This window comes from Prionailurus bengalensis, chromosome A2, assembly GCF_016509475.1.
Source record: "Prionailurus bengalensis isolate Pbe53 chromosome A2, Fcat_Pben_1.1_paternal_pri, whole genome shotgun sequence".
In the NCBI taxonomy this organism is placed as follows: domain Eukaryota; kingdom Metazoa; phylum Chordata; class Mammalia; order Carnivora; family Felidae; genus Prionailurus; species Prionailurus bengalensis.
In genome coordinates, this window is record NC_057348.1 from 76,065,226 (window position 1) to 76,088,357 (window position 23,132).

General features: G+C 42.4%; 1 protein-coding gene across 1 annotated transcript in view; it reads left to right on the forward strand.

Moving 5' to 3' along the window:
• Nucleotides 1–21,962, forward strand: part of LAMB4 (laminin subunit beta 4) — a 99,934-nt gene extending 77,972 nt beyond the window's left edge. The window contains exons 28-34 of the mRNA XM_043588590.1: nucleotides 276–437; nucleotides 4,942–5,086; nucleotides 8,200–8,407; nucleotides 11,445–11,583; nucleotides 14,861–15,034; nucleotides 16,579–16,732; nucleotides 21,231–21,962. Of these exons, the coding sequence (XP_043444525.1) occupies nucleotides 276–437; nucleotides 4,942–5,086; nucleotides 8,200–8,407; nucleotides 11,445–11,583; nucleotides 14,861–15,034; nucleotides 16,579–16,732; nucleotides 21,231–21,370 (1,122 nt within the window). The 3' untranslated portion in view covers nucleotides 21,371–21,962. The remainder of the gene's footprint in view (nucleotides 1–275; nucleotides 438–4,941; nucleotides 5,087–8,199; nucleotides 8,408–11,444; nucleotides 11,584–14,860; nucleotides 15,035–16,578; nucleotides 16,733–21,230) is intronic.
• Nucleotides 21,963–23,132: the final 1,170 nt, after the last annotated feature.

The following is a 23,132-nucleotide window of genomic DNA, read 5'->3' on the forward strand; positions in this document are numbered from 1 at the left end:
ATTTTTATTAAAAAAAATGAAATTAGTGAGAAATGCTAGGTATTTGACTGTTTTCCCCCAAAACTCTCAGCATAAAAATGGCATTGATTGACACAATGCTGATAACAAAAGATTCAGATATTTAGGTACCTAGAAACATTTACTGGGTTGTATCCATGAACCACTGCTGAAGAAACACGTATGCATAGAGCAGTGCTTTGCCTCAGTGACCCAGTGGCATTAGAAAAAACTCTGCTAATATGTTGCTTTTCAACATAAATCATTTCTCCTGTGAGGTGTGTGGGGTACCAGGGGACATGCCGTGCGTGCTTCCGTCCTGTGGGGACCCCAGCTGCCGTGGCTCCCGGACCCTCTCCGGCCATGCCCTCCAGCAAGCTCAGGAAGCAGAGTCTGTGATTCATAATTTGAGCGACCAGGTTCAAGGTTGGAAGAATCAGGTAAATATGTCTTCTCTTGTTCTACTTGTAGAGCTGTAGCAGTCAAAAGAGAAAAGCAAACTGTTTGAAATTTTTAAAACTGCCATTTAAGGGAAAGGACAGCTTCTAAATATTAGGTGTTCATATGCTTGGAAAGATAGGATTAAAAAGACAGATGAGTGTGGATGTAAATGTACATTTAGAAGTACGTGTGAATATTGATGTGTTTTCTATTATATATGTATTATCTGTACATGTGTAAATATATTTTTATGTATGTGTGTATATTGTGTGTGTGTGACAAAGAAGTATATGCTTGTAGTACATAGACCTGTGTGGAATTTTCTCTTTTATAGCAAATACTACGTAGAAATGTGAAGACTTCTAGCCTTAAAGTTTTGAAAACTATAGATCCCTCAAGGTAAAGAAAAAATTTTATAAATTCAAGGGTATATTTGAAATTCTACTAAATATGCAAATTTTAATGTTCGAAGTTCATTTGAAACACTTTTTAAAATATTTGTTTATTTGAGAGAGCACACAAGCAGGGGAGGGGCAGAGAGAGAAGAGAGAGAGTGAGTCCCAAGCTGGCTCCTTACTGTCAGCACAGAGCCCTATGTGGGACTCAGTCTCACAGTCCGCAAGATCATGACCTGAGCCAAGATCAAGAGTCTGACACTTAACCAACCGAGACACCCAGGCAGCCCTGGAATTTAATTTTAGAAAATATTTTACTTTATTTAAAAACTTTTTTTTTTTTAATTTTTTTTTTTCCAACGTTTATTTATTTTGGGGACAGAGAGAGACAGAGCATGAACGGGGGAGGGGCAGAGAGAGAGGGAGACACAGAATCGGAAGCAGGCTCCAGGCTCTGAGCCATCAGCCCAGAGCCCGATGCGGGGCTCGAACTCACGGACCGTGAGATCGTGACCTGGCTGAAGTCGGACGCTTAACCGACTGCGCCACCCAGGCGCCCCTTAATGTTTACTTATTCTTGAGAGAGAGTGTGTGTGTGTGAGTGGGGGAGGGGCAGAGAGAGAGGGAGACAGAATCCAAAGCAGGCTCCGGGCTCTGAGCTGTCGGCACAGAGCCAAACGCGGGGCTCGAGCTCATGGACTGTGAGATTATGACTTGAGCCAAAGTCAGACGCTTAACCGACTGAGCCACCCAGGTGTCCCCAAAAATATTTTAATAGGAATACACCCTTGGGCCTCGTACTCCTTCCCATGTTGAGAGATATGATGCAATCGTTTTAATAGTTAAGTACCTGATAATTGAGTCTCTAATAATTTTAAATGTTTTCATTTATTTTTCCAGCCGTGTTGGTAAATGAGAGTAATATTTAATTGCTTAGTTTTCTTTAGGTTTCTTTTTGTGAATGCATTATGTTCATCTTGGAATGATGAATGCAATTTTAGGTATTCTGTGAGCACATTGGATTCATCTCGTAAACAAGATGACGATGTGTGGCCTCATTTGGTCCGTTTTTGACGATATACATAGAGTCTTTGATGAAGAGAAAAATCAAAGAGCTGAATTTTTTTTTACAATGTAAGTTAAATATTATACCAGTTAACATTCCTGTTTGTAAGCAACAGACACCAGCTCCTGAAAAACACAAAAAAGGAAGTGAACACAATTACTTCTGGGTCTCAGAATCGACAGAAGGACAGAGGAGCAAGCTTGAGAATGGACTGAGAGCCAAGGCTAAGATTGTGTGTGTGTGTGTGTGCGTGAGATGAGTGTGCATACACACACATACACGTGCGCTTGCACGTGCACACGCGCACACACACACACACACACAGAACAACAGTCTCATTCTTTTTTTTTTTTTAATTGAGACTTTATTTTTTTTTAAGTTTTTTTTTTTAATGTTTTTATTTATTTTTGAGACAGAGAGAGACAGAGCATGAGCAGGGGAGGGGCAGAGAGAGAGGGAGACACAGAATCTGAAAGCAGGCTCCAGGCTCTGAGCTGTCAGCATAAAGCCCGACGCGGGGCTCGAATTCACAGACTGTGAGATCATGACCTGAGCTGAAGCCGGACGCTTAACCGACCGAGCCACCCAGGTGCCCCAACAGTCTCATTCTTGAGCCTCACCTGGATGAACCTGAGCCCTAGCTGACCCTAAGCCCTTGCTCCACATGCTCCAGAATCCCAAGTTCTGGAACAAGCCTCCGATGAGCCAAGCTGGAGGATATCTCTGCACATCCTAAATGTTGAAAATTTGTATTTACATAGTCTAATTCTGCATTGCTATATAGTTTCCACTTATATGCTGTTCATCATTCTTTAACAAATATTCACTGAGTACCTATTATGTGAGAGACATTTATCTAGGTGTTGGGAACACGGCAGTGAACTAACAAATACAAATCCTGGTGCTGCATCCTGGTGGTTAAAATAATCTTCAATTGTTTAATGTAATTATTACACCTTACTTAAATTATTACACCTTAATTAAACTATTACACCTTACTGCCCCTTCTCAAAAACACAGAAATCTCACCCCGTTTATATAAGCCCTGTGTTCAGCTTTTACTTTTAAAAGATAGCCCCTGAGGGCACCTGGGTGGCTCAGTCAGTTAAGTGTCCATCTTCGGCTCAGGTCGTGATCTCACAGTTCGTGGGTTCAAGCCTCGCATCAGGTTCTGTGCTGACAGCTCGGAGCCTGGATCTTGCTTTGGATTCTGTGTCTCCCTCTCTCTCTGCCACCCTCCCATTCGTGCCTGTCTCTCTCAAAAATAAATAAACATTAAAAAAATAATAATTAAAAAAAAGATAGCCCTTGAAGTGTGTTTTAGCAGAATCTGGCTTAGTCAGCACATCCATGGAGAACTGAAAAGGATTGGGGCAGGGGTTTCGTGTTGATACAATGGTGTGCTATTTTCCTCTTGATTAGAAGGGGGAAGAGTGCCAGAAAAGATTGTGAGAGAATTCTCAGGAGTCAATTGTGACAGGAGATGGATTGCAGAGAGATGTTTTAAGAGTGAAGTAATTTAGCAGTCTCTTTCTTTCTGAAAACAGCATCGACTAATCCACACAAGATTCCATCTCGATACTTTGGTGTTTTCCCGTCCAGAGCATTTATTTCTGGAATTCTCGTTTTACTCCTATGCATTCTTTCTTACTGCTAACCATTTTATTTATTTATTTTTATTGAGATACAATTGACACATAACATTGTATTCGTTTTAGGTGTATGACATATGGTTTGATAGATGTATATATTGCAAAACGATTAACACAGTAACTCTGATTGACATCCAACACCTCACATAGTTACATTATTTTTCTCGTGGTGGGAACTTTTAAGATCTCTCTTAGCAATAGCTGACCATTTCAAGGTTTTCAAAGTTCTAGAGAATTAAGGAATAGCTCTCCACAAAGTGAAGGTACATATCTTTTTTAATCATGGAAATATTTCTTTTCTCTTTCATCATTTGCCAATGACTGCAATTAAATCCTTTTCCACAAAAATCCAACAGCTCAAATTAAGCTGGCTCCTTTTGTGGGGAAATAAAGGGAGATTTTTTTTTTTCCTAATTGTGTTTGATCCTAATTAGCTCTACTTCTGTCACAATTAATTTATTCAGTACAGCTCAGCTTTCTGGTGATATTGTCCTATTGCCTTCTGTTGTTTTTTTTGTTTTGTTTTTGTTTTTTTTCCTCTTTCTCTAATTTGTTGGAATCTCAAGGAAAGCCCAGGACCTTTCTCAAATCACATAATTAAGAATTTGCACTTCTGGGGGGGCAAGCCTTTTAGACCTATCATTTCTCCACCAAGTGTACAAAGTGTTGGGGATTTTTCTTTGTAGCCTGCTCTGAGTTCAAACTCATTTATTAAAAGGAGGAATGCTTTCTTTTTAGCTTTTAAAGAAAGTACGTTATTTGAACTTGAGGAGTGTTGAGAAGAGTAACTATTTGAACTTACCTAAAAGAAAATGCTCAGTTTATTAAGCATAATGGCCACTGAAAGGAGTCCTAAGTGATTTGCTGATGATATAGAATGCAAAAAGTCTCATGAAAACAGCATTTGGGTTTTACATTTGTGTCAGACAAAGTCATTAGTACTAGGTCAATATTGTTTTCAAATAATAATGTTGCTCACTAGTAATGTTTTCAGAGAGAAATCACATTATTTTTTCTTTTTAAGATTTTATTTTGTAAGCAACCTCTACATCCAACCTGAGGCTTGAACTCACAACCCCAGGATCAAGGGCTGTGGGCTCTACCAACTGAGCCAGCCAGGCGCCACCAGATAAATTCACGTTATTAAGAAAACATGATAATGAAAACAAATAATATCACCTTTTATTTTTTTTTATTTTTTTTCAATATATGAAATTTATTGTCAAATTGGTTTCCATAAAAGGAATCCTTTAAAATAAATCTTTTGTTTCATTATCTAGACTTCTATTTTGTTTTTAGTGAATTTCATTTGGGTCAGCTAAGTAATTAAACGTTACACAATGTGCGGAACTGTTGTATTTTTTCCCTTGTTGTTCTTTCCTTATTCCAGCTCAAAAATGTAAGCAAACTGGCAGAAGTCTCCAAAAGCAATGCCTTACAGCTGAGTGACAAACTGAGGAATATGAAAAACCAAAGTGAATCTGAAGAAGAAAAAATGAGTCTTTTAATCAAACAACTGAAAAAGTTTTTGTCAGGTAATAAAATATATATATATATACATATATATGTATATATATGTATATATATGTATATATGGGGACTAGTTTTTGGTTTCTTTTCCTTTTCCTTTTTTTTTAATTTAATGTACACTCAAACAGCACAACCAATTCCAAATTACATTTAGTGGGAATGAAATGCATAAGTCGGAAACATGATGTACTCCTTGATTTAAAATTTCTTAATGAAAATAATCCCAAAATAGCACCTCTGCACCAAAAACATATGGCTCTCTGTATAAGAGCAATTTAGTAATAAAAATGTTTTAAAAATCTAGTATTTAGTTAAAATTTCAAGCAACGAACTCGGTGTTTAAAGTTATATGTTTTGTTAAAGAAAAAAGTCTACTGTAATGATTCTATCAGATTCCCTAATGTTAGGAAAATCTGACATGATTTTCTCTGCTGACAGACCGTATTAGATCTGTTATGGACTATTTTCCAAGTTTCATAATGGTTCTCTGTGATTGACCAAAAGGAACTATTTGTGACTCATTATTATTATAATTATGATTTTTATCCCTCATTGTACCTTATTTGGGGAGAACTCTACACAGAATTAATCTTAAGAGGCTTTCTTCTCTATCACCATCTTCCAGATTCAATAATTTAATGCACCTCACGTGAATTAACTGACAACTGGGATGTCTGTTACAATCTTTGCAACCACTTTGTTCATCTGTTTAATATTTGTCAGAGACCCCTGTGGCCAATTATTTTTTCCACCTCAGTGTTTCTAGATATCGGATTAGCAGCTCTAGTCCTGATTTTCGAAATAAGAACAAAATTAGGCAGTACAAATAATCGATGAAAATAATCAAAATAATCCGTAAAAATAAATGGGGGTGCAGTGGTCCCCTGGATGATCTTTCAAAAACAAATTTGCTGTGAGTTAGCTAGATGGATTGCTATCGACCACACACAGATCCAGGAACTGGTGGGATTGAGGAATGCGTTAGCTGTTTCTACAGACACGGGTCAATCCAGGCACGAAAACCAAAACCTAACCGAACTGCCAGACCCATAGTGTGACAATGGTGCACTAATACACCTCTGGGCCCCAGTGACGGTTTCTGAAGGCAAGTTCAACTGCCTTCCACCTCATTCCCTGGGTCATAGAGCCTACTTCCTTACCAGTGGTATTTCTCATCGCTGCTGACTACATTTCTAATTTTAAAAAAAAGTTTAATTACGCTAAGGAAATGAAAAACAAAACTGTGTCCAGATTATTACAACAAAAATTAGGCAAAGGGAGAAATCCTATACCATGAAAGAAACTTCCCTGATCTGGGCCCCAAGACCCTTGGTCACTGGGAAGCAATACCCTTCACTCACCAATTTCTTCTCTCTTTTCCATAAAACCCAAATGAAAGTATTATTAAATTACATGGTGCCTACGCTATTTAGCTATTCTTGACCCTCTTAATATTTTCCTTGTGGTCTGAATTCCCTATTAATGAAGTCCCATATGAAAATTTTGAATTTATGCTCTCATGATAAATGCTAATAAATGTTTGATGACAGATATGCAGTTCAACGAAATTCACTTACTAGAACTTTTTTTTTATAGAAGGAAATACTATTTCTTACAAGAGCCAGCTCCCCGAGTACAGTACATTCTGTTTAAAGTATAATTTGAATGTATTCACCAAATTGTCGCTTTTTTTTTTTCCAAAAGCATGACAGGAAGTAAAACATTCCTTTTATATTAGACAAAACAGCTAAAGCAAAAATGATTTCCAAAAGGATATATACTCATATCATGTCACTCAAAAGCTAAAAGCTGTCTGTGGTGCCCACTGTCTCCAAAAGAAAGTCCACGTTCCTTAGCCTTACATTGAGAGGTTCCTGTGTCCTGCTCCCAGCCTTTGGGGACTTCCGGTCCCTCCCACCCCCATTTAGACTCTAGTCTCCTGCCAACAGTGATCTGATCATTGCTCCCAAGCTTTGGCTTTGGCGGTTCCCTCAATTTAGAATGCTCTGACCCCTGCCTTCACCCCACATTTCCCCGGGTATAATCTCGCTGTCCTCCAGGCTCAGTTTATGTGCCTTTTCAAGGTTCTTCCTGAAATATTTTTCCCTCCCCCTGGGCCGCATATCATTTCATCTTATATTTATTGTTTCTGTTCGTATGTGATCGGTATATGTATGGAACGGCTTAGATTCCCCCACTTGATGGTAAACCCCTTGAGGATGAGAGCTCCAACTCCCAATGTGGGATGTAGCATTCTGCCTCAGTAAGGAGCCACAGAGTCACAAAGAGCTGTCACCCCGAACCCTAATGGCCGATCTTCTGCTGCAGTTCTCAGGGAAGACCAATTTTATTGTCCTGAAAAGCAGGGCATGGGTGCATGTAACAGTTTCTTTATAATATGTTATTCATCCGGTACTTTCCCCTGTACTGTCACATCGTCTTCTCAAAATAGGACTTTGGTGGTGTCCAGTTATAGAGATGGGCAACCATTGTGTGCCTTTTTAAGGTCATGGAGAATTAGAATCGGGTTTTGTTGAGTGCAAACCTGGTGCTTCCCCGATACCTCATTCACTGTATTTGAATCTTCTCTTTTTAAGTTTATTTATTTTTGAGGGAGTGTGAGCAGGGGAGGGGCAGAGAGAGAGGGGAACAGAGGATCCAAAGTGGGCTCTGTGCTGACAGCAGACAGCCTGATGCGGGGCTCAAACTCACAAACCATGAGATCATGACTTGAGCCATAGTTGGATGCGTAGCCAACTGACCCACCGAGGCACCCCCACTGTATCTGAATCTTAATGACAGGCATCTGAACATTTTAATTGCTTTTGAATCGGTGCTTAAATAGTTCTTGGGAGGATGTTTTGCGGAACGTACACAATATTCCAAGTCTGTAGTTTTTCATTTTTCCAACAATCATTTGTGCAGTGTGTATTCAGAGAGAAGGGGAAACTGAGGATGAAGAAGAATCCATGGGGACAGAGGCACTCTAATCCCTCTATTCTAGGGACACATAATCAAGTGCAAGTACATTTGACTTAGAGTTCGTTGTGCTTGTATTTATAAGATTCAGTGTTGAATAAGGAGACACAATGACCTAAAACCCACCTTCTTATTTAAGAGGAAAATGTGCCTCCGGAGGACATAGAGAAGGTTGCAAATCGTGTACTTGACATCCATCTACCAATGGCATCACAAAATCTAACCCGTGAACTTGACAAGATACGAAAACTGACGCAGCACTGTGAGGACAACGGAACAGATGCGGGCAGGCTAAATAAAGCGGCAGACGAAGCCCGAAAGGTTTTGGTGAAAGCAAAAGGAGCTGAGTAAGTACAACATTAATAATCCCATTCCTGCTCTCACAGACCATCTGCTAAAAGACCATCTGCAAAATATTTGCGTGAGGAGTTACTTAACGTCCAAATGAAATTACCCTCCAGGAGTTCAATGCCCACAGTGAGGGCTAAGCCCTTTGCAGGTGTCTCAGGAAGCTGGCAATTGGGAGGCAATGGGCGAGCATACATATTTTCCATTTGCCTTCCATAGAGTCAGAATGCCCTTCCAGTGATCTGGTACCTCTTCATGCCAATAAACATCACAGACTAGTTATATGCCAGTTTCTTAACAAGTGGTGGGAATATCGGTGTATTTTCCCTTTCTTGTTTACCTATGTCTGGGACTTTCTAAATTTACCATAATAGACAGTACCTTGAAGATCTAACTTTTTTAAAAAAAATACCACACTAAAAAGATATGGTGGCGAGGGATAGAAGAAAGGAACACTAGTGCCCAGGAGTAACACAGGAGTAAAATTAGAGAGAGAGGGCGCAGAATCAATTAACTCTTGCTTCCCCTTGTCCTTGTTGACTTCGCCAAGTGAAAAGGAAAAGACCTCTTGATGTTTTTATGAGTGTGGGGCGCTGTGGGTCAGAGTCACGGAGTCACTTGGACAGTGGCGACATCATCAGTATCCACCACCATTTTTGGGTGCCCCGAGGTTGAGCCCTGAGCTGCCTTCACTGTCTCCACACCCACTTGTGTAAATGAAGTGTACCAGAGTCAGGTGTAAGCCCAGCCCCTTCCAGGGTTAATATTTAAAACTAGGAAGATTAAGTAACTGCGGTATAATCACTTGGCTATTAAAAATGATGCTGAGAAAGATTCTTGATAACATGCAGAGATGCTTGGAGTATAATGCTAATGCTTTTAAGAAGATAAGAGCTTATACACTGAAGAGGACCTCCATCATGAAAGGAAAAAAAATGGGGCGCCTGGGTGGCGCAGTCGGTTAAGCGTCCGACTTCAGCCAGGTCACGATCTCGCGGTCCATGAGTTCGAGCCCCGCGTCAGGCTCTGGGCTGATGGCTCGGAGCCTGGAGCCTGTTTCCGATTCTGTGTCTCCCTCTCTCTCTGCCCCTCCCCTGTTCATGCTCTGTCTCTCTCTGTCCCCAAAATAAATAAAAACGTTGAAAAAAAAATTTAAAAAAAAAAAAGGGGGGAAAATATGTAGGATAAAAATACTGGACTACACTGCTATCTTAAAAGGTGGTAGGATTAGTGGTAAATTTTTCCCTTCCTGATATAATTTTTTCTTTGCTTTGTGTTTCTACCTCCTCCTCCTCCTCCACCCTCCTCCCCTCTCTCCTCCCCCTCTCTCCCTTCTCCCCTCTCTCCTCCCCTCTTTCTCCCTCCACCCCTCCCTCCTCTCCTCCTCTCCTCCTCCTCCTCCTTCTTATTCTTCCTCCTTCTTTCTTCTTCTTCTTCTTCTTCTTCTTCTAGTTTTTCATATTTTCTAAATTTAATAAGCAGTTACATTGAAAACCTAAAGGAAAAAGAGGGGCGCCTTGGTGGCTCAGTCAGTTGAGCATCCGACTCTTGATTTCGGCTCAGGTCATGATCCCAGGGTCATGGGCTCAAGTCCCATGTTGGGCTCTGCACTGAGTGTGAAGCCTGCTTAAGATTCAATCTCTCTCTCTCTCTCTCTCCCCTCCCCCCCACATGTGTGCACGCTCTATTTCTCTCTCTAAAATCTGAAGGAAAAAGAATATAATAAAAATATATGGTGGTCGGGGAGTGTTAGGAGAACGTTCCTGAGCCCCTCCTGTAACTGTAGAGAAAGAAGTTATAGAAAGGGAAATCTACATATTGTATGGCTCAACCAAAGGACATTCTGGAAAAGGCAAAAACTGTGGAGACAGTGAAAAAGATGAGTAGTTGCCAGGGGTTGAGGGGAGGAATGAAAAAAAAAAGGTGGAGCAGAGAGAAATTTTAGGACAGTAAAAATATGCTGTCCGACACTATAATGATGAATACATGGCATTGTACGTTTGTCCAAACTCACAGAATGGACACCACCAGGAGTGAGCCCCAATGTAAACTATGGACTTCAGTGTCTATGATGTGTCCATGAGGGTTCATCAATGCTAACAAATGTACCAGCCTGGCAGGGATGTTGATAACTGGGGAGGCTGTGCCCGCTGGGGGGGGGGGGGGGGAGAGGGGCAGGGGCATAAGGGACCTCTCTGGACCTTCTGCTTAATTTTGCTGTGAACCCAACACTGTTTTCAAAAAATAGCCTTTTTTTTAAAAAGTGAGTGAGAGATTCCACTAGGAGAGGTGGGGTTGCATGGGGAAGGCGGATGTTTTGCAAGTCAGTTTTTCTTGCTGTTCCACACGCACTTGTGATTCTGCCTCTGCAAAGGTCTATCTGATATTCCACTCGCTTGGTACATTCTTCCCAAGGTGGTTCTGAGCCCACAGATCTAAGTATCTGCTGACTGTTGACTAGAGGTGAGCTTATTTCTATAAAACAGACTATCACTTGGAATGCTTGTGATTTTAACCTCTGACTGGGCCCCTGGAAGCTAGGATGTCAGTGAAGCTTAAATAAACCTGAATAAACACAGCCTGAAAACGTAGGGCTTTTAGTTCTCTTTGCTGTCTGTGGAGTCTCTTGACTATCCCACCCCCACTCCGGTGAGGATTTAGAGAGTAGTGCTTAAGTTTGACAAACCAGGGAACTGGAATCGGCTGAGGAGAGTTATTTTGTTCAAAGCTGGGCAGTGAGAGTCCTCAAGCCTCTCTGGTTATGACAGATCGAGAAGGAACAAGGCCTGTGTCATTGATTTCCATATCTGCCAAAATCCATATCTATTTGATATGTGTATATGTGCATTCTTATTGGCATGTAATACCTATTTCTCAAAATAAAGATTTCCGCACTTTGCCTTGCTTAAGAGTAATTTAAATTTACTTTATAAATAATTCAGCCAAGTTTTTCCGTTGAGTCCAATGAACTCCCAAGGTGAAATAAATGAATAATTGTATATTTATCTAATCTGACACATTAATATCTTACCTTAGAAAAGCAGCAAATGTTCTATTAAATCTTGACAAAACGCTGAATAGATTGCAACAAGTTCAAACCACCCAAGGACGGATAAATTCTGCCATCACACAGCTGACTGCAGAGATAACAAAAATTAAAAAGAACACCGTGCAGGTATTTCTGTACCCTCTTTGAAACTAACCTGAAAAAAATTTTGAATGTGGACACAGCATGTTTTTTTTGTGTGCCAATGTGATGCTTGCCTAACCCATCTGATGGGATGATTTTAGGATAAAATAAAATGATGGTGGCTTTATGCATTTAATTGATGTTCTTTTTTTTTTTTAATGTTTTATTTTCGAGGGAGAGAGAGCGTGAGCTGGGGAGGGACAGAAAGAGAAGGACAGAGGATCTGACATGGGCTCTGTGCTGAGAGTAGAGAGCCCAGTGCAGGGCTTGAACTCACAAACCGTGAGATCATGACCTGAGCCGAAGTCAGATGCTCAACCCGACTGAGCCACCCAGGCGCCCCAATGTTCTATGGAGCTCTCACAGTATCACTTCATTCATTCTTGACCCCTCCCGGGGGAAGAAGCAGGTGCTACTGTCTGCTTATAAATGAGGAAACTGAGACTTAGGGAGGTTAAGTGACCTGCCTAAGGTCACACAGCTTATTAAAGGTAGATTTGAGGCCGGGGTTTAATCCCTTCTGATTCCAGGGAAAGCCATAGACTTGCGAAAGCTCATGAGGCAAAGAAATAAAGCTGATTGTTGCCAGGGTTTTGTAACTGCCAGGTTTTGCATGAGAGCTCATCAGACTATCCTAAGACTGAAAGAATATCTTACCCTAAAGAAAGCGTCCCGTCCAGAGCACGGGACAGGGTGCAAAGCCATGGTTTAACCCACAGAATGGATCCGGGAGAGGAACCTAGCAGTTGGAGGGCAGGACAGGACCTAGTCCCAAAATGTGTGAAGTGTCTTCCTCCAAGTCTCCACTCTCCAGTCTATTCCCTTCTCCATAGAATGCTGGTTCTTCGGTCTCTGTTCTGCAGCCGGGTTTTATAGGTAAATACACGCAATTTGAAAAGAAAAGCAGAAACAGACAGAACAGGAAGCAGTGCACCAGGAAGTAAAAGGGTTGGATATGAATCGGTTGCAAATACTGGGCAGCAGAGAAACCAAAGAAGGCCTCCAGGATTTCCCCTTCGAGGCATATACTCTAGAACAGGGGATGGCGAAATAGAGCCCACGGGCCAAATGGGCTCACTGACTGTTGTTGTTTTTGTTTTGTTTTTTAATCCCAAATGATGAAGTCTTAGTGGAATACAGCCACACACTGTCGGTGGCTGCTTTTGTGCTACAGTGGCACAGAGTTGCATAGTTGTAATAAAGACTTTATGAACGACAGACCACACAACATTTACTATCTGGTCCTTTACGGAAACAGTCCGTAGACGTGTACTCTAGAAAAATTTCCTCGTGTGTCCAAGGGCACAACAAGGGACTTCTATTTCTACAAATGTGGTGCACCCGGGACCCCAAGGAGCCCTCCTAGTAGAAAAATACCCAAAATGTTGCATAGGATTTTTTTTTAATTTTAATACACAGCTGAATTAGTAAGAAATGGATGAACTCTTCAGAGGCCAACAGTGACAGGGAAGTCTGACGCCAGAGAGGTAATAAAGCATGAACCTGACGGCGGGCAGAGTGTATCTGCCAACCCCTGGTGCATGAGAGCTGTTGGTCTTAATGCTCACCAGGCAGAAGAGACAGAAAACAAAGCCCATTCAAGGAGAGAATAAGACCCCAAATGGAAAGGCAAAATTCTCAGTGAAATGTTAAACCCCTCCCCCCCAACACACACACACACACACACACCCTAGGAGGGCAGCCCCAGTAAGACACTGGGGCTGTAGGGAAGGAAAGTCTTGACTAAGAATTTCTACCCCCAAGCTGGCTTTCACAGGAATTTGAGGGTCAGATTCACACTACCTGTGTGGCCCCCCACAACCCAAGCTGAAAATGTCCCTTAAGGTGGTCCTGGGCTGCCCTCAGATGCCTGGCAGAGACAAACAAGGGAATTTACCTTAAAACCAAGACTCAGGGGCGCCTGGGTGGCTCAGTCGGTTGAGCGTCTGACTTCAGCCCGGGTCACAATCTTGCGGTCTGTGAGTTCGAGCCCCGCGTCAGGCTCTGGGCTGATGGCTCAGAGCCTGGAGCCTGCTTCCGATTCTGTGTCTCCCTCTCTCTCTGCCCCTCCCCTGTTCATGCTCTGTCTCTCTCTGTCTCAAGAATAAATAAACGTTAAAAAAAAATTAAAAAAAAAAAACAAAAAAAAACCAAAAACAAAAAACCAAGACTCAAAAAAATTCTCCCCAAACATATAAAAGAACCAATTGCCTGCCTCAAGCAAGAGTCATCAGAAACAGTAAACAACAGAATCAGAACACAAGAGACTGGGGATATACCATCATTGGATACAGAATACAAAATCATAATGTTTATTATGCTTGAGAAAATCAAAGAAGGCATGAAAGGACGACCAAAGAATGAGATACAAGAGATAACAGGGGCGTCTGGGCGGCTCAGTCGGTTGAGCATCCAACTCTTAATTTTTCATTTCGGCTTAGGTCATGATCCCAGGGTCGTGGGATTGAGCCCTGGGCTGAGCATGAAGCCTGCGTGAGACTCTCTCTCTTCCCCTCTCCCCGACTCACACTCTCTCACTCTAAAAAAATAAATAAATAAAAAGGATATAACAGATGACCAGTCAGATTTGACTTCTATATATGACAAATGTAGTCACGGAAATAAGAAACAAGTATAAGATGTTCATTATTGTTTGTAAGGGGGAAAAAAATTAGAAGCCACCTGCAATAAATAACTGGAGAATAGGAATATCAATTGTACATCCGAACAATGGAATGCTTTAAATTGCTAAAACGGAGTAAACAAGAGCTATGCAAACTGGCCAAGATGAAGTATACAGGCATAACTTTGAATTAAAAATTTAAGGTGCAGAAAGAGAGAGTATCATTTATTTGCATACAGTTAAAAAAAAGAAATACCGCAGGTGTTAAAAATACTGACTTTGTAATAGTAAAAAAGCATGTAGAAATACACGGGGTGACGCATGTTAGATTCAGGAGGGTGGTTCCCTTTAGGGGGACAGAAGGGATGGGATGAGGGTCTTCACTCACTGGCAAGCGCTTTATTCTTAAACGGGCTGGAAAGTGCGTAGATACGGGTCATATTTGCTTTCACGCCCGCGCGTATGTCTAGGAATATTTTATTACAACTTTGTTTTGGGTGGAACTGAAAAACTGAAGGAATGATTTACTTTCCCTTCACACCTAGCTTATTTTCTGAAGGGCATAATTCGATCATTTGTTTTTGTGTGGTTTGTTACACGAAGAGACTTTCTCCTTTCTGGTCTTTCAATCGACAACAGGCTGAAAAGGAAGCCAAGGACACCGAGAACAAGCTGGACTCAGCAAAGCAGCAGTCGGTGCTGGAAGCTGGACTCTCCCAGCTGCGGACCACGTTGCAAAGGAACAGGGGGCGAGTGGCCCGCGTGAGAGCTCAGGCTGCATCGGCCCAACGCCAAGCTGGGGGCCTTGAACAGGTCAGTAGCCCCACCAGTGCCACGAAGAGCAGACAGTGCTTCTTTGAAGGATAATCCTTTAACCCCACCTCATGGTGCCATTTGTCAGCAGTTCCGTTAGTGCTGGACCCTGCTCAGTGGTGTGTGTTAGTCGGGATTCCCATGGGCATGAAGGCTCTTCTGTAACGGAGGGCTGTCTCCGGGGAAGACAAACGTCCTTTGACCATCCTAGGAGTGTTTCCTCCCCCCATCTACTCCTCCTAGTACTTCTAGTGGTTTCCTGGTCTATTTTTCCCTCCCTTCCAAACATTCACAGTCTGTGCCATGGGTCTATCTTGGGCGTATTTACCCTTTACTCTAGATAAATCACATAACCTATAATGAAAACAAGTGAAAGTCACCTGCCAAAGAGAATAGATCATGTTACAAAAGTCAGAGTGAGTTAATTAAACAGTTGTGGAAAATACCCTACTAATCTAGTTTGCTGAAAGAAACTATCAACTCATTTTCTTAGCAGGATATCTCTGGTCGGCTGCATTAATAGAGTAGCTTACACAAAGGAAAGATGTTCAAGTGTTTTTACAATTAGTCGGTTCTCTTGCTTTTAATTTCTTTTTTTTTTTTATTTTTTTTCAACGTTTATTTATTTTTGGGGGGACAGAGAGAGACAGAGCATGAACGGAGGAGGGGCAGAGAGAGAGGGAGACACAGAATCAGAAACAGGCTCCAGGCTCTGAGCCACCAGCCCAGAGCCTGACGCGGGGCTCGAACTCACGGACCGCGAGATCGTGACCTGGCTGAAGTCGGACGCTTAACCGACTGCACCACCCAGGCACCCCTCTTGCTTTTAATTTCTAATGGGCAAGGTCACTCCCTCCCCCCCCGCCCCACCCCCCACTTGGGACTTGAGCACACTTTCTATGAACAGAAGTGGAGAAAGGTACTTCCTGCCCACCCCCTCCCCATCTCCATAGCCCCTTCCTGGCCTTCTCTCATCTATTTAACATTCTAGACTGTCAGCCACGCGGGCTGACCCCAGAGATGTCCATTCTAACACTGAGGGAGCTCTGGACACTAACACATATATACTTCGCTTCCTGCCTCATTTCTCTCTTACGTATTTGCCAGCCAAATAACGTATCGTTGCTACTAAATCTTTGCCACTCACTCTGCCCTTCATGCTGTACAGGCAGCTGTCTGATCCAGCTGAACCAAAGATTTGTCAAAGGCAGGATTCCGTCAGTTCTGTCCTCTGTATCTCCCACCTTAACTAGTTTAGCACGAACAATCGGTGCTTCCTAAATCATTGCCTTAACATGGAATTAACATTGCTATTTTGTAACCAAGCAGTTTTATGTTTGATTAGCTAAAGCTGAGGATTTTTTTCAGTCTAAAAAAAAAACATTGCAAATAAAAGCCCTGTTGGAAATATCAGGGTGACTCCAGCATATTGATCAGATCATGGTTTCCGCTTGCACCTTTTGTGAACGGTATCAGGCAAATATCACACCCGTATACACGCTTTATAAATATTTTCTGGTGATGGGAGCGTTTCTCTGTTATAGGAGTTTGCAGAGCTAAACAACCAATATGCTGTTCTTCAGCATAAGACAAGTGCTACAGGACTGACAAAGGTAACATTAGATAAAGTGGAACAGCTAAAAGAGGCGGCAGAAAAACTGGCCACAGATACAGAAGACAAGATAAGAAGAATAGCAGGTATTTCTTCCTTTTTTGTAGCTTTCTGGAGGTCTAAGTGGCAGGTGAAATTGTCTATATTTAAAGTGTACACTGTGACAATTTGATGGGCATATATGTTGTAAAATGATCACCACAATTACGTTAATCAACAGCAGCCCGCATACTTTTTATGGTAAGAATGTTTAACATCTACTCATATATGCAATAGAATATTGTTAACTAAACAGCGCCGCACTGAACATGCGATCCCCAGACGTTTTCATCTTAAAACTGAACCCTTTTACCAAGCTCTCCCCATTTCCCCCACCCACCAGACCCTGGCAGCCACCATTCTCTCTGCTTCTAGGAGTTCAACTTTTTTTTTTTTTTTTTTGGATTCCGCATGAATCTATGAGTGAGATCATATAGTATTTGTCTTTCTCTCTCCAGCTTATTTTCACTTAGCATAATGTCCTCCGGGTTCATCTATGTTGTTGCAAATGGCAGAATTTCCTCCTTTTTTTTATGGCTGAATTACACACACACACACACACACACACACACACATTTTCTTCATTCATTGATGGACACTCAGGTTGTTCCCATATCTTATTTATTGTGAATAATGCTGCAGTGAACATGGGAATGCAGATATCCTCTTTGAGATATGGATTTCATTTCCTTCAGAGAGATACCGAGAAAGGGGATTGCTGGATTATATGGGAGTTCTATCTATTCTATCACATGCTCCACCAATGTGACAATAACAGAGTGCCACACTTCCCTTGTAGAATGTATACCAATTGATCATGACACAGTTCAACCACATATGAGTCCACTGAGGAAAGGAAGGAGGAATTGGGTCAGTGCCTTGGGGACCGCAGTGTAACAAGCCACTTGCATGGTTTTACTTCAAAGGGTATCATCGAGCCTCCATTTCTGTGTTCATCAGAACAAACTGGCATGGCCTTTGGTCAACCTGAAATGCCCTTTTCCGAACCCACTGTTTCTCAACCCAGGGTGATTTTATCTCCTTCCCTGGGGACAAAAACATCTGAAAACATTTCTGTTTGTCACACCTAGGGGGTACCACCGGCATCTAGTGGATGGGGGCTGGGGCACAGGTAAACATTCCATGATGCACAGGACGGCCCCACAGTGAACAATTATTTTACCCAGAGAATCAGTAGTGTGGATGTTGAGAAACTTGAAACACCCCGTCCTAACCTATGCTTCCTATTTTCTCCTCTCATGCAAATAACTGTTTTGGAGTCCATATGATCTAGACCCCAAGGCAGTGGTCATCCTACAGAGATCTGTAGGCAGCATTCCAGAAGGAATCGTAGTCCAGACAAGGATTTTGATCAAAAATGGACATTTAGATGTGCACAAAGTGTAGTAAATATAGAATGCATACAGTCAGAAAGTTCATCAGAATCTTCTTCCCCCACAACTTGTACTCATGGTTTTTCTAGGCAGTCATCATGCCCTTAACTGCTTCTAAATCATCAAGAAATACCAAATGATGAGTGGTCTAGTTTCACTTTTGGTGGTATTTGTATTGTCTCCAAAACTTTAAAGTGAATCATATTCATTTGGAATGTAAATAACTCTCAAAATATTCAAACAACCGAGACTCCTCCTGTATAATGCTTCTTTGTTATAAAATGAGTCTTTGGCCTTAGAATCACTTATATTCCCACTATGACAGGGAAAAAAATGAGAACACACCATTGGTGTGGGCCAAAGTCAGGAAAAATACATCCCACCCTGTTACCATTCATTATCTCTGGGGAGGGGGAGAGTAAAGAGGAAAACGCAACTTTTTCTATTAGTGTAATTGTTTATATCATTTACATCTTTTACGTTTATGTAATTTACACAGTTTTCACTTTCCATATTTTCCTAACAATTTTGAGAAGAAATTAACTAGGAAAGAGTCAAAAAGACAGAGCGGTTTTTATTGTGCCCTCCATAAGCAATACCATGAAAATCAGTTGCTATTATTCACACAACTTGGTCCTTCCTGTAGGAGCAAAAACGTGGGGAGAACATTTTCTGTCTTGTGTTTTATGTTGAGGCCCAAACTGTTTCCACGTATTCCCATAGCCTCAAACTCTCAACAGTTTTTGAAATTCGCTTGGAAGAGAAGTTAGGGGCCTTCTAAGAGAAGTCTAAAATAACACACTCCACTTTCTTGGCTCTGTTTTGAGAGCTGTTCTGACAGCTCGACAAGGTAGGAAAAGAAGACATTGGTTTGGCCACCTTCCTGATTCTGCCACTCGAGAAGGGTCTGAACCCCAACAGCTGTGCTCTGGTCGTACCTGTTAGGAAGAAGTGCCCATGGACCCCAGAAGGGAGCCCTTATTTACGTTGGCAGGGTCAAGGTTGAGTGAGAATGGACCCCAGTCCACAGCCAGGGTCCCTCTATAGTCCTTTGTGTCATTCAGGGTCCCAGCGAGAAATAGGAAGCACACCTGGATAGAATTCTGGGTCATATATATATATATTTTTTAAATGTTTATTTATTTCTGAGAGAGAGAGAGAGACAGAGCATGAGTGGGGGAAGGGCAGAGAGGGAGACACAGAATCTGAAGCAGGCTCCAGGCTCTGTCTGAGCTGTCAGCACAGAGCCCAACACGGGGCTCAAAGTCACGAACCGCAAGACCATGACCTGAGCTGAAATCGGATGCTTAACTGACTGAGCCACCCAGATGGCCCCTGGATCGCATACTTATAAACAGAGTGGGCTCTGTTATCTATTTGTTGTGTAACAAAGCACTCCCAAATGTAAGGGCTTAACACAGCAGCCATGCATTGTTTTTCTGTGGCTTTCTGGGTGGCCGTTCTGTGGGTCTGTCCTGAGTTCTTCAAGCAGGTGCTCTCAGCTCCTGGGTCAGCTGGCTGGTCTGCCCGGGGCCGGGCTTGACTGAGATGCTGGACCGTTTTCTCCAGGGTCTTTTATCCCAGGCTGCCTTACGGCTGCTTGTATTGAATTCCATGAGAATGAGCACAGAAACTGCAAGGCCCCTGTGGTCCTGTACGTTTCTTTCCCTTCATACTGGTCAAAACAACATGCAGTGCTGGACCTGGTTTGAGCGGGGAGGGCAGATAGCCTCTGCTTCTTGATAGGAGGAACTCTAAAAACCACCCAGGAATTCAGAGAATCTGCTAAGGGTGTGGAGGTACCTGGTGACGGGCGGCAATGAGAAGCCATCAGTGTCCCTGGGCCTGAAGGGGCAGGGGAAGCAGGAGGGCCATAGCCCTGAAGGAGCTCTATGAAGGCTGGAGCCAGAGGCGGGGGGGGGGGGGTGGGGGCACCTTTGCAGGCTGGGCGGACAGATGCATAAACTGCCAGAAGCCTGCTTCTCCTCGGGGACCGTCTGCTCGCCCGCCCCCTCCCCCTCCCATCACTTCCCAGAACTGTCCAGGGCCAAGTGTGAATGAGACCCAGAGATCAAGGGAGCCGGATGATGTCACCCACTGAGGCCAGCTTTCCAGGACAGAGCAGGACGGAGAATGGATGTGGTCAGGCAAACGAGGAGTAACCCGCATAGCCTCACTCACTTACGTGGCGGAAACACAGGGGGCTTTTCTCCTTTTAGAACAAATCCCCTTCCAGTGCTGGATCTCCTTTTCATTCCCAAGTGACCTGTATTTAAGTTTCTAGAGACGGAATGCTCGCCACCTTCCATAACAGCTCTTTCTTTGAACAGCTGTGACTGCTAGAAAGTTCTTTATAAATCAGACAAAATCTTCCTTCCTGGAACTTTCACCTGCTGGTTTCATTCTGTTTCCTCAGGATGACAAAAAACACCCACATTTCAGGTGTCTTCAGCACTCTGGCTCCTTCCTCTAGACACACGCTCCAGGCTAGTGTGACAATTCCCCCAAGCCACCCGATCACCCAGGTGTGATCTGTCCAGGTGAAGCAGGACATTTATTTTCCTTCTTTAAGAAGTTCCTCATCAGGGGCGCCTGGGTGGTTCAGTCAGTTGAGCACCTGACTTCGGCTCAGGTCACGATCTCACGGTTTGTGAGTTCCAGCCCCATCTGGGGCTCTGTGCTGACAGCTCAGAGCCTGGGGTCTGCTTCCGATTCTCTGTCTCCCTTGCTCTCTGCCCCTCCCCCACTCACCCTCTGTCTCTCTCACTCTCGAAAATAAACATTAAAATTAAAAAAAAAAAGTGAAGTTAAAACAGCAAAACAAACATTTGGAAATATGCACCAAATCCAGTCAAGGGTCATCATTTGTCTTTTCATTTCTAATGAATTCTAACTCGCTTTAGACTGACATTGATAAATGCCATTAGATAGAAACTACTTTTTAGACAAAAATATCAACTTTTCTGCCCTGATTTGTGTGAAAACCTCAAGAAGTCTGGTGAAAATAAACGTTTTGTCCGTGGAATCAAAACGCAACGCTAAATACATCTTTAAGAGACCCGTAAATCCCTGTGTAAGGTATAAGGCGGGTATCCAGATTCCAAACCAGACCAAAACCAAATACATCCTATACTTCATTTTCTTGTTTCAGATTTAGAAAAGAAGATCCAAGATTTGAATCTGAGTAGACAAGAAAAAGCTGACCAGCTGAAAGAGTTGGAAGATCAAGTTGTTGCCATTAAAAATGAGATCGTTGAGCGAGAAAATAAATACGCTGCTTGCTACAGATAGAGGGGATGTACGAAGTCACCTGTGCCTTCTTTTCTGGCTTCTGACAAGTAAACCTGAAGAGCTGTGCTGAACGTGGGAAACAGAAATGGTCAGTCCTGCCTGCCTCCCCGTCCCGAGCCCGGTCCTTGCCAGAGACCTGAGCTGGGCCCAGGCAATGCTGTTCCATGTGGAATAGAAAGGGGGAAGCAGAGAAATCGCCTCTGGCTTGAGAAACCTTTCCTCTTGCCTTCCTTTCTCTTTCATAACCTAAAAATAATTTGTTACATATGGCAAGCACAAATCTAAATAAGTATTCTATTTACTAATCATCATTTCAGTCAAGCGAAACTAAATGTGAAATGACTTGCTAGGGGCTGGGGGACAAGGGGAAAAGTGTTACTAATCAGTGGGCATAAAGTTCCAGTGAAGCAAGATGAATACGCTCTAGAGTTCTGCCTTACATTACACGTAAGTCAAGGATAACGTATTGCACACTTAAAGTGTGTTAAGAAGGTAGATCTCAGGGTGCCTGCGTGGCTCAGTCGGTTGGGCATCCAACTCTTGATTTCAGCTCAGGTCATGATCTCATGGTTTGTGAGATCCAGTCGCACATCAGGCTACCCATTAGCAGTGTGGAGCCTGCTTGAGATTCTCTCTCTCCCTCTCCCTCTCTGCTTCTTCTCTGCTTGTGCTCTCTCTCTCACTCTCAAAATAAATAAATAAACTTAAAAAAAAAGAAGGTAGATCTCATATTAAATGTTCTTACCACAATAAAGTAAAATAAATTTAAGCAAATGGAGTTAAAATAAGTCAATGTCTCTAACACTAGAATGGAATAAATCTGGATGGCATGTGCTAACTTGTCCTGTATTTGATTTTTATTTGGATTTGCACTATGTACAAAACTATCACTCTATCGTGAGTAAAATGCATGGAATTCAAAATGTAATTGAAAAAAAATTTTTTTACATTTATTTATTTTTGAGAGACAGAGAGAGACCGAGCACAAGCAGGGGAGGGACAGAGAGAGAGGGAGACATAGAATCCAAAGCAGGCTCCAGGCTCTGAGCTGTCAGCACAGAGCCCAAAGCAGGGCTCGAACCCATGAACCGTGAGATCATGACCTGAGCCGGAGTCAGACGCTTAACCGACCCAGCCACCCGGGCGCCCCCAAAATGTAATTTTTATACCCGCTTCCCTATATATCCATTCTCTCAACCAAAGAATTCCGCCCTCCCCAAATGGCACTGGAACAATATTCAAAAAGATAAATATTGAACTACTTTTCATAATTTGCAAGCATTTTTGCTGCAAAATCTGATTTTTGAAAGAGTAGCAATCCTGCTGTTATTGTTTGGTAGGAAAGATCGGGTTGTCTCATTTCCAATTAGGTCTATGAGTCCACATTAACTTGTTTTGCATGTCTGCTATATAACAGAGCACAGTGCTTCTATTTGTGAAAGTTGTCCTTCAGCAGAGTTATTTTAAGGGAATCTAGCCCCTCATTTTTGCATAACAAATAATGGACACTGACACTGCCTTATGAAAGAGGAAAGCAGCTGGAACCATGTCCCTTAAAGACTGACTCATAAAAACTGGATTTAAACATTTAACGAAGGGGGCTTTAGGATTACACAGAATTATGACATTTCTTAAAACATAGATTATTTAGGAAAATTGCAGTTTCCCTGGAGATCCTGAAGAATGGAATGACATTTTTCTACTGGAAAGAGCCCCCAGAAATCTCTCTTGAAACATGATTGTAATGTTCTTACACTTTTGG